Source organism: Giraffa tippelskirchi, chromosome 8 (assembly GCF_054371585.1).
Source record: "Giraffa tippelskirchi isolate mGirTip1 chromosome 8, T2T-mGirTip1v1.2.pri, whole genome shotgun sequence".
NCBI classification, from domain to species: Eukaryota; Metazoa; Chordata; class Mammalia; order Artiodactyla; family Giraffidae; genus Giraffa; species Giraffa tippelskirchi.
In genome coordinates this window covers 30,233,505-30,249,436 of record NC_137282.1, presented here as the reverse complement: position 1 = coordinate 30,249,436, position 15,932 = coordinate 30,233,505, and the positions used below count along the sequence as shown (strand labels likewise).

The window sequence follows — 15,932 nt, the reverse complement described above, 5'->3', positions numbered from 1 at the left end:
GAGTATTACTTGTTGTAGATCTGATAGATAAATATGCTCTGAGAAACACATGTCAGATCTCACAAAAGATATAAACTACTTGCAAAATGTGACCAACTTCATGTCATAAAGAATATTAATTACATTAAACAAATTCCGTTGTATTTGCTATATTTCTAACATTTACCCACATCCTGGCTAACTCCCTGGTAGCTCAGCTGGTAAAGAATCCACCTGCAGTGCAAGAGACCCCAGTTCAATTCCCGAATCAGGAAGATCCACTGGAGAAGGGATAGACTACCTACTCCAGTATTCTTCAGCTTCCCTGGAGGCTCAGCTAGTAAAGAATCCACCTGCAATGCAGGAGACCTGGGTTCAGTCCCTGGGTTAGGAAGATCCCCTGGAGAAGGGAGCGGTTACCCACTCCAGTATTCTCGCCTGAAGAATTCCATAGACAGCGTAATCCATGGGGTCACAAAGAGTCGGACACGACTGAGCAGCTATCCCTTTTACTTTCTTTGGCTATATCTCAGATAATATACAGGTACGTTCCCATAGAGAGAAGAGCCTAGTGGGCTGCAGTCCATGGGGTTGCGCAGTCACACACACAACTTAGCGACTCAACAACTTTGCTAGAAAGGCAGAACCCTAAGGTAACTTGCGCTAAAATAAGAGATACCAAGGGAACATTTCATGCAAAGATGGGCACAGTAAAGGACAGAAATGGTATGGACCTAACAGAAGCAGAAGATATTAAGAAGAGATGGCACGAATACACAGAAGACCTTAATGACCATACAAAAAACATCTTAATGACCAGATAACCATGATGGTGTGATCACTCACCTAGAGCCAGACATCCTGGAATGCAAAGTCAATTGGGCTGTAGGAAGCATCACTATGAACAATGCTAGTGGAGGTGATGGGATTCCACTTGAGCTATTTCAAACCCTTAAAGATGATGCTGTTAAAGTGCTGCACTCAATATGCCAGCAGACTTGGAAAACTCAGCAGTGGCCACAGGACTGGAAAAGGTCAGTTTTCACTCCAATCCCAAAAAAAGGTAATGGCAAAGAATATTCAAACTATTGCACAATTGCACTCATCTCACACAAGCAAAGTAATGCTCAAAATTCTCCAAGCCAGGCTTCAACAGAACTTCCAGATGTTCAAGTTGGATTTAGAAAAGACAGAGGAACCAGAGATCAAATTGCCAACATCCACTGGATCATACAAAAAGGAAGAGAGTTACAGAAAAACATCTACTTCTGCTTCATTGACTATGCCAAAACCTTTGACTGTATAGATCACAACAAACTGTGGAAAATTCTTAGAGATGGAAATATCAGACCACCTGACCTGCCTCCTGAGAAATCTCTATGCAGATCAAAAAGCAACAGTTAGATCGGACATGGAACAATAGACGGGTTCCAAATTAGGAAAGGAGTACGTCAAGGCTGTGTATTGTAACCCTGCTTATTTAACTTATATGCACAGTTCATTTCAGTTCAGTTCAGTCACTCAGTCATGTCCAACTCTTTGTGACCCCATGGACTGCAGCATACCAGGCCTCGCTGTCCATCACCAACTCCCGGAGCTTACTCAAACTCATGTCCATAGAGTCAGATGTATGCACAATACATCATGAGAAATGCTGGGCTGAGTGAAGCACAAGCTGGAATAAAGATTGCCAGGAGAAATATGAGTAACCTCAGATATGCAGATGACATCACTCTTATGGCAGAAAGCGAAGAGGAACTAAAGAGCCTCTTGATAAAAGTGAAAGAGCAGAGTGAAAAAGCTGGCTTAAAACTCAACGTTCAAAAACCAAATATCATGGCATCTGGTCCCATCACTTCATGGCAAATAGATGGGGAAACAATGGAAACAGTGACAGACTTGATTTTCTTGGGTTCCAGAATCACTACAGTTGGTGACTGCAGCCATGAAATTAAAAGACACTTGCTCCTTGGAAGAAAAACTAAGACCATCCTAGTCAGCACATTAAAAAGCAGAGACAGCACTTTGCCGACAAAGGTCCTTCTAGTCAAAACTATGGTTTTCCCAATAGTCATGTATGGATGTGAGAGTTGGACCATAAAGAAAGCTAAGCATCGAAAAATTGAAGCTTTTGAACTGTGGTGTTGGAGAAGACTCTTGAGAGTCCCTTGGACTGCAAGGAGATCAAACCAGTCAATCCTAAAGGAAATCAATCCTGAATATTCATTGGAAGACTGATACTGAAGCTGAAGCTCCAATACTTTGGCCACCTGATGCGAAGAACTGACTCATTAGGAAAGACCCTGATGCTGGGAGAGATTGAAGGCAGGAGGAGAAGAGGATGACAGAGGACGAGATGGTTGAATGGCATTATGGACTCATTGGACGTGGGTTTTAGCAAGCTCCCAGAGTTGGTGATGGACAGGGAAGCCTGGCATATGCTGCAGTCCATGGGGTCGCAAAGAGTCGGACACGAGTGAGCGACTGAACTACTTACCATGCTAGTAACTCTCTGCTCTTCTCTTACAAATAGCCAAGGAAGGAGATTTCACAGTCTTGTCAAAATTAGCTTTTATCTTATCAGAGGTTTTCAGAGGTTCAGAATGTTGAGTCAAGCATCCAATACAACTAAATATTTAACTATGATTAATGGCTACTTTTTCTGATTAATGTTGCTTTGATACTGGTTCTTTTTGTTTAAAAAAAATGTTTGTTGGAGTTGAAGAGGATATATTTTAAACTTCTAAGTGTGCTAAATCTAAATAGTTTCCAACCCAGGACTTGAACATGCAGGTGCCTTACCTCCAGAAGAGAATTGAATGAGTAAATTAATAGTAAGAAAAAGACAAATCAACAAAACCCCTCACATCTTTCCTAGTGCATAGCAGTGCTGATGCTCTCCTTCCCTTCCAAGTGTGTCCTGGATGTCAGATTTAGTTCACTTTGCACGCCCGAAGATTAGAAACAGAGCCTATAACTGGTGTCACGTGTGGTACAGACTTTGAAACAGTGGAGCATCCCAACCAAGGAGGTTGTCCCACATGTCCTGTCTGATCATCAGCAGTGTCTAAAGCAGTGGTGGTTTCTGCCTCTGATGTTAGCCACACAAGGCTTAACCTCAGTCTTTCAAAATGCAAAGCCATGTGCCAGCCGTGCCAGTGGCCGCTCCTGATTAAATTCTCTACAGTTGTGACTTCCCTGGTGGTCCAGCGGTTAAGACTGTGCTGCCAATGCAGAGAATGTGGGTTCAATCCCTGTTGGGGAACTAAGACCCCACATGCCACATGGCATGGCCAAAAAATTGAAATAAATAAAGGATACATTTTTTATTAGTCTCTACAGTTATATTTCACATGGTTTGACATATTGCTGTATTCCTCCTGTTGCTGTGAAAGTTGCTCAGTCATGTCCGATTGTTTGCAATGCCATGGACTGTAGCACACCAGGCTCCTGTAGATGGGATTCTCCAGGCAACACTGCTAGGGTGGGTAGCCATTCCCTTCTTCAGCATATCTTCCCAACCCAGGGATCGAACCCAGGTCTTCCGCAATGCAGGATAGATTCTTTACCATCTGAGCCACCAGAAAAGCTTCCAGAAGTTCTTTATAAACAAACCCAGAGGAAAACCTCTCCACATGTTTTCATTATGATGAGATTTTAGGGTAAAGTTCATAACCAGTTAGCCACAGGATTTCACCCAAGAAATTATGAACCAGTAAAAAGACTACAAGCCAGGAGCTTCAGGAAAAGCCATATGTATGATACTCAGCACCCAGTGTAATATTCAGGAAGAATAAGAAACTCATAAATATTCTGTGTGTGGATACATTTAATAAAAATACACACACATTCTTCCAGAGAATAATAGATGATTAAATTTTATTAAAATAACAGGTCAGATGTAAAAACTGACCCCAAATTCCTTCCTTCCAAAAAAGTTATAAATGATAAAATATATATTATTTTAAAATGCGAGGTAACCTACTTCACAGAGTGAACTGATTGTGATTTCAAATGTTATCCCAGAGCAGTTTGACAAGTAGTGACTTTTCAAAGTGACATGTGTCTAATTGAATAAACAAAGTGATTTGTAATAGTGACAAGGTGGACGAGCAATGGAAATACAGTAAGGAAGACGAGAAGGCGAAAACATAGACAGTGACAGGTGTTTGTGCAAGCACCCTGGAACATGGAAATAAATATTCTAATGTTCATCTTTCTATTCTGCCACAATAGAGGAGAATCTTGAAAGACCGATCGTTCTAAGTAATGACTAAATGAATCAGATGCAAGCGAGCCATGGGCTGACTTGTAGGATTTTCTGATGAAAATTACAGAACTGGCTGTTCTAGGAAATTATAGTTCCATCACTGTCAAATAACGCAATCACAGAAAGATCTTAGGGATCATTAATGTATTCTTTGAATATTCAAGGCAAAATGCCTTTTGTCTGTTGTTATGATCAAGCCTTATTTAGATGATTTTCCCTAAATTTGAATAAACTTGTTTTTTCAGTCCTGATTTCTTTATGTAAATTGGCCATGATTATTACATCACCCATGTAGCAGAGCATTAGAAAAGTAATGACAGAATTCACCTAAAATGTGCTGAGCTCTAAGAGGAACACCATTATTCTGCTTTCTTCTTCACTTTAAAATTATCCCCAAATGGGAAGAAAAAACACTTTCTCAAGCTTCCTGTTGGTACTTTCTTGGGATTGATTCTTTAACAGTATATCTGTTAAAAAGAAAAAAAAGGTATAAACAGCAGGTGGTTTACAGATAATAACATATTGAGAAGTGTCTTGAACAATAACAGCTGACCATCCAGTTACATCATAGCAAAATGCAACCAGTGATCTATGTTTAATAATGGTAAATGAGTAAAATTAGAATCTCCACTCACATCTAGTTTCTCACTTTGAAAATATTTATTTAAGATTTTTTTTCTCAGCTTTTCGTCGAAGACCAAAATGGAGCAGACTGTCATCTTGCCTTAAAATTATTGGTATTTTCATATCTAAGAGCAAAATTCACTTTAAATGATAAACTGCCCTTTCCAATTTTGTAATGTCTGAAATTTTGAATAATTACATGTGCATGCATTTTCATATCAAGTTGAAGTATAAGAAAAATACTCTTTCATAGTATAGTAATATGTTAGAGGTTTGATATATATTCTCTAGCTTTGTTTTCAGTAAAGTGTATTTAATTTTTTACAAATCAGTGATAAACTCCTCTAAAGAAGAAAGTCATATTGTTGGTGCATATTTTTATTAGTTGGATTCATATGGAATGTTTTCAACATCATTTAACAATTAGGCAAACTTACTGCCCCCTAAAGAACATTGAGGGAGACCTGGGTTTGATCCCTGAGTTGGGAAGATCCCCTGGAGAAGGGAAAGGCTACCCACTCCAGTATTCTGGCCCGGAGAATTCCATGGACTATATAGTCCATGGGGTCGCAAAGAGTCAGACACAACTGAGCGACTTTCACTTTCAAAGAACGTTGTGTAGAGATGGTTCTCAAACTTGGCTGCATGCACATTAAGATCATCTGGAGAGTTAAAAATCTCAATGCCAAGGCTGCACCCCGGATCAATTACATCAGAATCCCTCAGGGTGAGATCCCAGCATGAGTAGTTCATACAACTTCCCTGTCAGTTCCAACGTGTAGCCAAGTTTGAAAATCACTGATGTCGAGAACTCAGTTTCTAATTTTTCTTGTTAGGCCTTTGTTTCTTTCACCAGACATTCTTTAAACCCATAAAGGATAGCAGTTTTTGCTCTCTCCTATATATCTTATTATATAATATTTTACACTAGGTCATTGAATGGAGCTTTTTCTGATAGAAGTTTAGATAAAAGTTTTCCCAGTCCAAATCGAAAAGGCACCAAACTGTGGCTTCTATACTGAACCTGTTGACTTTTCATCTTGACTCCTTTTATCTTAAGAAAAACGCATTTTATCTCGTCCAGGTATCCTGTACAAGGGAAACGGGGAGAATCAGTTTATCTCCCAGCAGCCCCCCGTGGTCAGTAGTATCATGGGCAACGGAAGAAGGCGCAGCATCTCGTGCCCAAGTTGCAACGGTCAAGCCGATGGTAATAAACTCTTGGCCCCCGTGGCATTAGCGTGTGGGATCGACGGCAGTCTGTATGTGGGGGATTTCAACTACGTTCGGCGGATATTCCCTTCTGGAAACGTAACAAGCGTTTTAGAGCTAAGGTATGTCTCTCCTTATTTTGGGGTTTTGATCATAGTGAAACATGCTTTTATTTTAAAATAATGTTGCATATGGTGTACTAATTTATTTACTTAAACATAACCTTTCTAGTGTTTAAAATTCTCCTTAGAAAGCAGTGAAATTCTTGGTTCAAATTTGGAAAAGCCCAACACGTGTATATTGTGCCATAAATGCATGAAAGAGTATAAAATAACCTAGTATATAAAATCACTGATTCCAGTGAATTTTCTATACTCCAATAAGCTAGAACTATGGGTTTTAAATTTCTTTAGCTATCTTTAGAAAAACCTTGTGATATAGGTTGTTACACTTTTGTTTCACATTGGTTGAAATTAAAGCATAAAATACTTTCCTACAATATTAGGACATAACAGTAAACAAAGCCTATAACTTTCAACTGGAATATCAAATCTTCAAGTTGGGTTAATTCATTAACCATAATGCCAGTAGTTAAAGTAACAAATTGCTATTTTTGCTTTGTTCATTTAAGTGTGTTTATCAAAATCATTCTGTTCTATAAATTGTTTGATAAGCCTTGACCTACAAAATTCATTTCCAGTGTTAGTTCTGCTTAAGTTAGCAATTTTCCATAGAATAATTAAAATCTCAGTATTCAGGTCATTATATAGAAACCTTTTCTAACAATGCTTTTTTTCTCCACCCTTTTTATCTGCTTCCACCAAGAAATAAAGATTTTAGACATAGGTAAGCATCTTGCTTAAAGGTTATTGTGTATTTTTGAATGTCCTTTGTATGTGTCAACATGACTCTCTGACATTGTTTTCTAAGAACATTTTATCATGAGAGAGGAAATTCAGCAGCAGAGAACATCTGAGGAATGAAAACTGCACAAATGAACTATTATGATACAGTATATTGCAAAGCCTATATTGTGCAATATAATTTGAAAAATATTTTCAAGTTGGCTAACAGATTAAATTTTGTCACAGAAAATCATTATAATGAGCATCTCTGTGTAACAGAAAAGAAACCTGTAAATTTCAGGTACTGACTGTAAGCCATATTGAACAGTACAACGTTTGAAGCACAGCTGGGAGAGTTTGAGGAGCATTCAGTTTGACCAATAGCCAGGGCAGATCTGCTTTCTGGGGCTCAAAGCTTATTCAATTAGGGGGACTCGGTTAAAGAAAAAGAACCTAAAGATAGTTTACTTTGGCAAACTTTTTAAAACATAAGATCCCGTGAACATGCTGCCAGGGGCCCTTGGACTTGGAAGGAACTTGTACGAGTGGAGGAGCCCTAAAGGTTAAGCTTTACTGACTTCCTGGTAAATTCATTGCTGCTGTAGTTTAAACTGTGTATTTAAACTCCATTTAAACTGTGTATTTTCCTAAGTTGAGAGAATTAATAGATTTGAGTTTTAAGAAGTAGTGTTCCACTGACATTATTATGGAGGAAAAGACTTTCTTCAGGGCTCAGAATGAATGTCGTTGAAGCAAATATATAAGCTCCAAAGTTTTCCAGATTCTATTTGCTCTGTACACTTAGCTGAGAAGGTACAGGACAAGCGTGTATAATGTATGGGCACTTTTAACTGAGAAGTATTCCTCAGGACAGCAAAAAAAAAAGGGGGGGGGATATGTTTGAAAGGAAAGCTAGCAAAAACAAAAAATGGCAAGATATATTGGACATGCTCAATCTAGTTTGGCCATTAAAATAACTAATACGATGATGTTGGATAGAAAAGTTAGTGATAGTTAACGTGAAGTCCCTGAGATGGATAAATCCATGTGACCCAATTAAACCTTTGTGCAGAGATTGACAACTAGGAAATAAAAAGCAAAGGTCAGCTGAAAGATGTGTAGCTGTCACATATCCATACGACCCATATCCACAGTCCCAAGACCTTCACCTAAGCTCCCCTGTTGATCTTACGCTGTCAACTAGTAGCCTAGCCACGTGCAGAAACTAGCACGGAATATCTCCAGACTTATGAGCATGAAAAGCTCTGCTGTTAGAAACCACAGCTGAATATCAAAATTGTTCTGGCCTGGTCTTTTTAGTAACTGGAGAAGAGAAGACGAGCTGGTGTGTACACCAACTAAATGCAGAAACGCTGGAGGCGATACAGAAAAAATGATCAAAACAGCCACCTTTTTAACAGGCTGGCCTGTTCCGTGCCAGATGCAGTGTTGCACACCCACACAGCAGCCCTTCAAGGTTACACAGGAACTAAGAGAGGCACAAGGAGGTTATGCCTCTTCCCACAAGATACGTAACTAAGAAATGGGGAACAGAGATTTGAACCACTCTGAAAAAAGCATGTTCTTTACACTTTACCACATCAGTTCAGTTCAGTTCAGTGGCTCAGTCATGTCCTACTCTTTGCGATCCCATGGACTAGAGCACGCCAGGCCTCCCTGTCCATTGCCAACTCCCAGAGCTTACTCAAACCCATGTCCATTGAGTCGGTGATGCCATCCAACCACCTCATCCTCTGTCGTCCCCTTCTCCTCCTGCCTTCGGTCTTTCCCAGCATCAGGGTCTTTTCCAATGAGTCAGTTCTTCTCATCAAGTGGCCAAAGTATTGGAGTTTCAGCTTAGTCCCTCCAATGAATATTCAGGACTGATCTCCTTTACGATGGATTGATTGGATCTCCTTGCAGTCCAAGGGACTCTCAAGAGTCTTCTCCAACACCACAGTTCAAAAGCATCAATTCTGCGGTGCTCAGCTTTCTTCACCGTCCAACTCTCACATCCATACATGACCACTGGAAAAACCATAGCCTTGACTAGATGGACCTTTGTTGGCAAAGTAATGTCTCTGCTTTTAAATATGCTATCTAGGTTGGCCATAACCTTCCTTCCAAGAAGTAAGCATCTTTTAATTTCATGGTTGCAATCACCATCAGCAGTGATTTTGGAGCCCAAAAAAATAAAGTCTGACACTGTTTCCACTGTTTCCCCATAGAGCTACATTATTAATACTTTGTACAATGAACTCATTCTGTACTAGCACATGATGTTTGGCAGTGATGCTCATTGTAACCCCTCCCTTATGATCCTTCTCCGTACATTATCTCTGCCAAACATGAACTCTTGCATTTGCTTTATGTGCCATCCGTGTAAAATACAATGGTTTAGGTTTTAAATTGATACCCATCTTTATTAAATCTGTGTTAACTGATCACTTACCATGTGCTAGGTTCTTGGACAGATTGGAGTATTGAGACAAAGTCCATGTTCTCAGAACTCACAATCCAATAGGGAGAACAAGATGTACATGTAATAGACTAAATAACATCATCAGTATCACTCTTTGACACCTAATCACATGGCTTGTATTTTGAGAGTAAACGTGTGGAGGCTTCCCTGGTGGCTCAGATGGTAAAGAATCCGCCCACAATGTGGGAGATCCAGGTTCGATCCCTGGGTCAGGAAGATCCCCTGGAGAAGGGAATGGCAAACCACTCCAGTATTGTGGCCCAGAGAATTCCATGGACAGAGGAGCCTGGCAGTCCATAGGGTCACACAGAGTCAGACACAACTGAGCAACTAACAGTTTTTCACTTTCTATGAGGGGAGAGATTTCGGGGAGATGGGAGTGTGTTTAGGGAAAGTTTCCTGGAAGGTTGATATTTGACACAGGTCTAAAATGAAATCTGCTTACACAGAACAACCAGGAGAAAGGAGAGTAGTCATGAAGAAAGAATATAGAACAAGTCAAGTTACTTGCTCAGAAAAGATGAGTGGGACATGTTCTAAGAGAAACCAAATCCAGTTCAAAATTATGATAACATCAAATGACCATGTTGGTAGTAATGAGAGGTCAGTAGGAAGCCAGGTTAAGGTCAGAGAGCTCAGGGCCTTGATAACTCTAAGGAATTACTCTCTGGTCCTGCAGAGTAACAGACAGTGGGGAACCATGGTCTGATGTTGAACAAGATAGCAGCATCTCAAAGTAGCCTTTTAGTAAGATGAATCTGGTGTCAATGTCCAGGATGACTTGAAGATCAGTTAGGAAGCTGTTATGTGAAACCATGAGATGCTAGATACCTGAAATAGTCTGAGGAGTCATGAAGGAATCAGCTGATGAGATAAAAGAAGGCAGAGAATGGACACAGTGTGTGAGTGATGAGGAAAGGAAAGATGTAGGAAAAATAAAAACACAAGGCTTTTAAGTCCATGTCATCAAACAGATAATAATAATCATTGACAAAAATTAGGGATTCATTTGCTTAGTAACTAATTTATCAAAATTGATTTAACAAAACCAAGGTATTTAGGCTCATCAGAGCTTCTTCATTTAGCTTAAAAAATGAAAATTCTTTACAGATGCTTCTTCCTATTTACCTACCAATGTCATCTTCCTTTTATCAGATGATAGAATCCTACCTGGGCTTCCCTGGTGGCTCAGCAGTAAAGAATCGGCCTGCCAGTGCAGGAAACACGGGTTCGATCCCTGGGTCAAGAAGATCACCTGGAGAAGGAAATGACAACCCACTCCAGTGTTCTTGCCTGGAGAATCCCACAAACAGAGGAGCCTGGCAGGCTGCAGTCCATGGAGTCGCAGAGTCGGACACGACTTAGTGACTGAACAACAACAACAAAAGGATCCTGCCTGGCTCTGTCCTCATCCCCACTTTCCTGGCATAAAAGTCATGAAAGGCTTAGGAATAGGTGGTAGGAAGAAAAAGAAGAATATGTGGAAATATATAAAAATGAATAGGGAAGTCAGTTGTTAATGATGAAGTAAAGTAGAAAAATGAATGTTCTCCTTTTCCTATGCTTCATAGCATATCAGCAGTCTCATTAATTGGACTGATGGGACAAATAATATATTGAATAATAAAATAAATATAAAAGCATTCTTACTATTTTAAAATTCAGAGTATTCTGTCATACCAAACGTATTATTTGTCAGGATATTGTATCAAATCAAATTGTCTTGCTATACTTTAATGAATTGATATAAATACTAGCCATCATATTAAATTTTTTACATAAATGAGAGCTTCCAAAATGCTTAGAAAATAAGTTTTTTTATATATGGTCAACATTTTCCCCTATGATGCTCCTAGTATGTTTGCTAACAAACCCCTTTTGTAGGTAGTAAATTTTAGCTCATTCCTGATCCAATTCTTTAAAATTCCAAAAGTAAAGGAAACTAAATTCATTAATTAATACCAGCCAAGGGGCATTTAAGTATGTAAATCTAAAAATCAACTTTGTGAATTTTATATTACCAATTAAAAGATCGAAGAAGTGGCAATCACAGGTCTGTGAAATTGAACAGATTAAAGTTTAGATACAAAACTCTAAAAATTTGATTCAGCACTTCTCATTGACTTAATAGTTAAAAATTAAGCAGGCACAAAAATATCACATCCCAAACCCAAAGCCTTGCTTGCAATAATATAAACAATCTTTTGTTAGCCAGAAAATCATAGTTTTATACATTAATATAATTTATACTCCTTCAAACACTCTGTGTTCCAAGGGCTGTGGTACATTTTCCAACTGAAAAGTTTTAAAGTGTTAATATCTATTCTATAGCTTGGGCTTCCCTGGTGTCTCAGATGGTAAAGAATCTGCCTGCAGTGCAGGAGACCCAGGTTCAATTCTTGGGTTGGGAAGATCCCCTGGAGAAGGGAATGGCTACCCACCCCAGTACTGTTGGCTGGAGAATCCCATGGACAAAGGAACCTGGCAGGCCCATGGGGGTTGTAAAAGAGTCGGACACAACTGAGCGACTAACATTCTACAGCTTGTCTTTTGCAAACATTTCTCTAGTCTAAGAAGGCTGAATTATGACAAAATAAATGAGCAAACCTAGTCTGCATTTACCACTGGATCTGTCTAAATCTATAATCTAATTGAGTAAGACGTAGAGAAGACAGCTTGGATCTAGACAATTCAGGGTGAGTTAAGAGTCCAGGCATAGTACAGTATAGCACAGGTTCTTAACTTGATCTCAGCTTCTTCGGTTTTGATGCTATTGGTCAAAGTCTCAACGTTATCGTAAACCTTTCTGAAATAAAAAGATCAGCCAGTCACCCAAGAAGGCTATTGTATACAGTTCTGCTCTATAGAGATTCCTCCAAACTGTACCTTTGGTAAATTTCCTGCACCCTAGTTACCAGCATCTGACAGTTGGCAGTCACCATAGCCTCACATTTTCACAGGAGATACATCACTGGTCTAAAAGCTCATCACCCATTTGTACCACCACCGCAGCCTCTGCAGTGCTTTGGCTTTGCAGGAACTTGGAAAGGAAAGAACCAACACCCCCTTCAGAAAACTCTTTGCTTAAATCAGGTGTCCTTGAATCCCAAACGCATCACCCACACTACTCAGAGCTTCTTGCCACCAGCCTGTCAACTGAAAATTTCCAAACTCACTTTTTTTTCCCTTGAAGGCTTCAGTACAGATCCCTTTTTTTTTTTTCATTTAGGGGAGACTGGGACCCAAGAAGCAGCTCTAATTTGTCATGGCAGGCTGCACCGTAGGGAAAGGAGCTCGCTCTCATTTCCTGCTATTCTGTGGGGAATATTTCCAGAGGCGAATACTCTTCTCCAAAGCTGCATACGCCTCCACATTTGTTCTTCTGGACAATAGACTTCTGTGCAAAATTAGAGCCTTCATTTGATGGACATTTTTAAAGCCATTGGCAGATAGTGCTTGATTTAGAAATTTCTCTGTCTTCAAGGAAGGAGATGCTTCAGGACAGAAAATATAAAGCATCACTTTGGACCTTGTCTTTTTACCGTTCTACTGGAATAAAAGTGATGCCAATAGATGCAAAGCTTATGACCCGAATGTCTATTATTTTTGGACCAAGAAAACTCATGCCCTGTAGCTAAAGAGTATACTGCTGCTACTCAAGCAGACGTCTCAGAAATCTGTTGTTTTCGTCTCAAAATGAGGGGCATCATGAAAAAGTGCATTCTTCATTTACCTGTAGCATCATTCCGTTAGAAACAATTCAGATTGGATATTTTAAGAAGGATCTGCATTGTTTTGATAGTTTTGACATTGCAGAATAGTAGCAGGACTAAAGAAACAAATTGAACCTATTCAAGTTTAGAGAATTCTTTTTTACTTATTTACATTTTCAGAAGGCAAATTATAGTTTAGTTAACAATAATTATTACACTTCTACACGGGCTTGAGTCACAAGGCAAAAGATAGTGCAATGTAAGAGGAGGCAGGACACAAGTCAGTATTAAGAATGCTGCTGCTGCTGCTGCTGCTAAGTCGCTGCAGTCGTGTCCGACTCTGTGCGACCCCATAGATGGCAGCCCACCAGGCTCCCTCGTCCCTGGGATTCTCCAGGCAAGAACACTGGAGTGGGTAGTATTAAGAATAGCTAATGCTTACTGAGTATGTGATGTGTGGTCAGTGCTGTTGTAAGGATTTTACTTGTACTAGTTCATGTAACTGGAGAAGGAAATGGCAACCCACTCCAGTATTCTTGCCTGGAGAATCCCAGGGACGGCGGAGCCTGGTGGGCTGCCGTCTATGGGGTCGCACAGAGTCAGACACGACTGAAGCGACTTAGCAGCAGCAGCAGCAGTTCATGTAACCCTCTCAACAGCCTATGAAATCTGCATTATTATCACGTTTACAGATAAGGAAACTGAGGCAAAGTTAGCTGGCTTGCTCAAGGTCATACAGTTTAGTGATGAAGCTGATGTTCAAACACGGGCAATGTGGTCCAGAGGTTATGCTCATATATACAGATGGCAGGAAGATAAAATGTGTGTGTATATGTTTACAACCAACTGTATGATAATTAGTGTATAATCATGGAGATAGGAAAGGCTAGAGAATCTCTCCAATGTCATGCCTTCCGAAATAGACCCAGCTTGACTGAGTAACGACTGTGTCACAGCTGTATATATATATCTGGAAGAGTGACTCTGCCGATATCAGACTGATTATTGGAGGGGAAAAAAAAAAAAACCTCTACAAAATTTTTCTAAATGTTATAATGATATGTAACTTTTCACCTCAGTACAAAGTAATAAACTACCACATTAGGGAACACAGTATGTCTTGGTGCATTTACGATTTCAGGCATGGGGACTTCTCTGGAGGTGGTTAAGGCTCCAAGCTCCCAAAGCAGGGGACACTGGTTCAATCCCTGGCTGGGGAACTAGGATCCCACATGCTGTAAAGCATGGCCAAAAGAAAGAATTTGTTTTTTTCATTTTTGAAGCCAGGTGTTTTTGGTTTGATTGCAAGAGAAAATAGGAGATTTCCCTACAATGAGATGCAAGTAGAATCACTAGAATGTTATACTTCACTGGAGAGTTTGTTAGAGACCCTCTTCCCTTGGAATAATCCTTAAACCTATCGCTCAAGGGGTGTATATTAATGGCTTTGCATTGAACCAAAAATATTTCGAGAGCTTGCTTCTTTGTTTTAGGCTGGAAGCATATCGCCTTCTAAAGGTAATTATTTTTTAAGATGGCTGTTTAATAAATTGTTATATTCTCAACAACAGACAAGGAAAAGAGTCATGTCAGAGATTGGCACCAGTTCTTTTAAATCATTGTTTACAATGCTGTTCATTTTCTAGTCGTTGATGAAGAGTCTCAGTTTATAATTAGTTTCTCATCATCTGTTTTATTTTGCTTTTAATTTCTGTGTTTTAGGAGTAATTTTTTTGTGATGTTTTTGTATGATCTTTTCTTACAGCAGCAACCCAGCTCATAGGTACTACCTTGCAACTGATCCAGTCACAGGAGATTTGTATGTTTCTGACACTAACACCCGCAGGATTTATCGCCCAAAGTCACTTACGGGTGCAAAAGACTTGACTAAGAATGCCGAAGTGGTGGCAGGAACAGGGGAGCAGTGCCTTCCTTTCGATGAAGCCAGATGTGGGGATGGCGGGAAGGCTGTGGAAGCAACACTCATGAGTCCCAAAGGTACCGACTGGCATGTACCAACTGGAGGATTTCTTTTTATTAAAAAAACTAAAAGATGGAAAATCCAGTTAGTGCCTGATTGTGTTTAATGCTGAGTTAACATTTTCCTCTCAACTGTGTTCTGGAAAGCCGTTTCACATCTAGTGTTTTGAAAAGCCATTAGTGTGAAACTGCTAAAATCCTAAAGTTGATTTTACAGTATAATCATCTATTGATTGATTTTACGTGCTTGGCATTTTTTATTATCATACCATTTTTTCAACTTTTCAAGGAGTCAAGCAACTACTCAGTATCATTCAGGTCACATCCTTTTCAGCTTCAGGGAAGTGTCCAAATTCTTTCATTGTCCTAGAATTTCTTTGTCATGAATGAGTCCCAGGCCTTTCTAAGAACCATCACTAAGCTACCCTATTAGCCCTCACCCCAGTTTGGAGCTACTAAACTTTTGTTTTTATGCCATGGGAAAAAATGTTTACTGTGATGAATTTCTGGAGGTAACAAGGGCTAAAAATTCTATGTGATGGAGGCCTCTAGCTTTTAAACCAGTCGGAACTGACTCCTTCTTCATGTATTATGCCATTCATTACAGTGTTTTTCGGTTTGAGCCTTTTTTTTTTTTCCCATTATAGCTAGAGACTGTTAGGTGAACACAGGCTGGAAAAAAGTACTTGTTGTGCTGAATTATTCATCCTAGCAGATTTCATTGTAACAAGGTCAACAAAACACTAATCTTGGCTCAGATCTATTTTTGTTAGAATAGAGTTACTGTAAGTTCAGCATAACAGAATTTGACCTGTTCCTATAATTTA

At 39.5% G+C, this 15,932-nt stretch overlaps 1 protein-coding gene across 4 annotated transcripts in view; it reads left to right on the top strand.

Moving 5' to 3' along the window:
- The window catches only part of TENM3 (teneurin transmembrane protein 3), a 1,016,736-nt gene that overhangs the window by 947,348 nt on the left and 53,456 nt on the right, over positions 1-15,932 (top strand). For 2 of the 4 annotated variants that reach the window (XM_081521959.1, XM_081521960.1), the window contains 3 exons: positions 5,958-6,207; positions 6,911-6,931; positions 14,891-15,123. In XM_081521959.1, the coding sequence (XP_081378085.1) occupies positions 5,958-6,207; positions 6,911-6,931; positions 14,891-15,123 (504 nt within the window). The remainder of the gene's footprint in view (positions 1-5,957; positions 6,208-6,910; positions 6,932-14,890; positions 15,124-15,932) is intronic. The other 2 variants (XM_081521963.1, XM_081521962.1) reach the window with 1 other exon arrangement.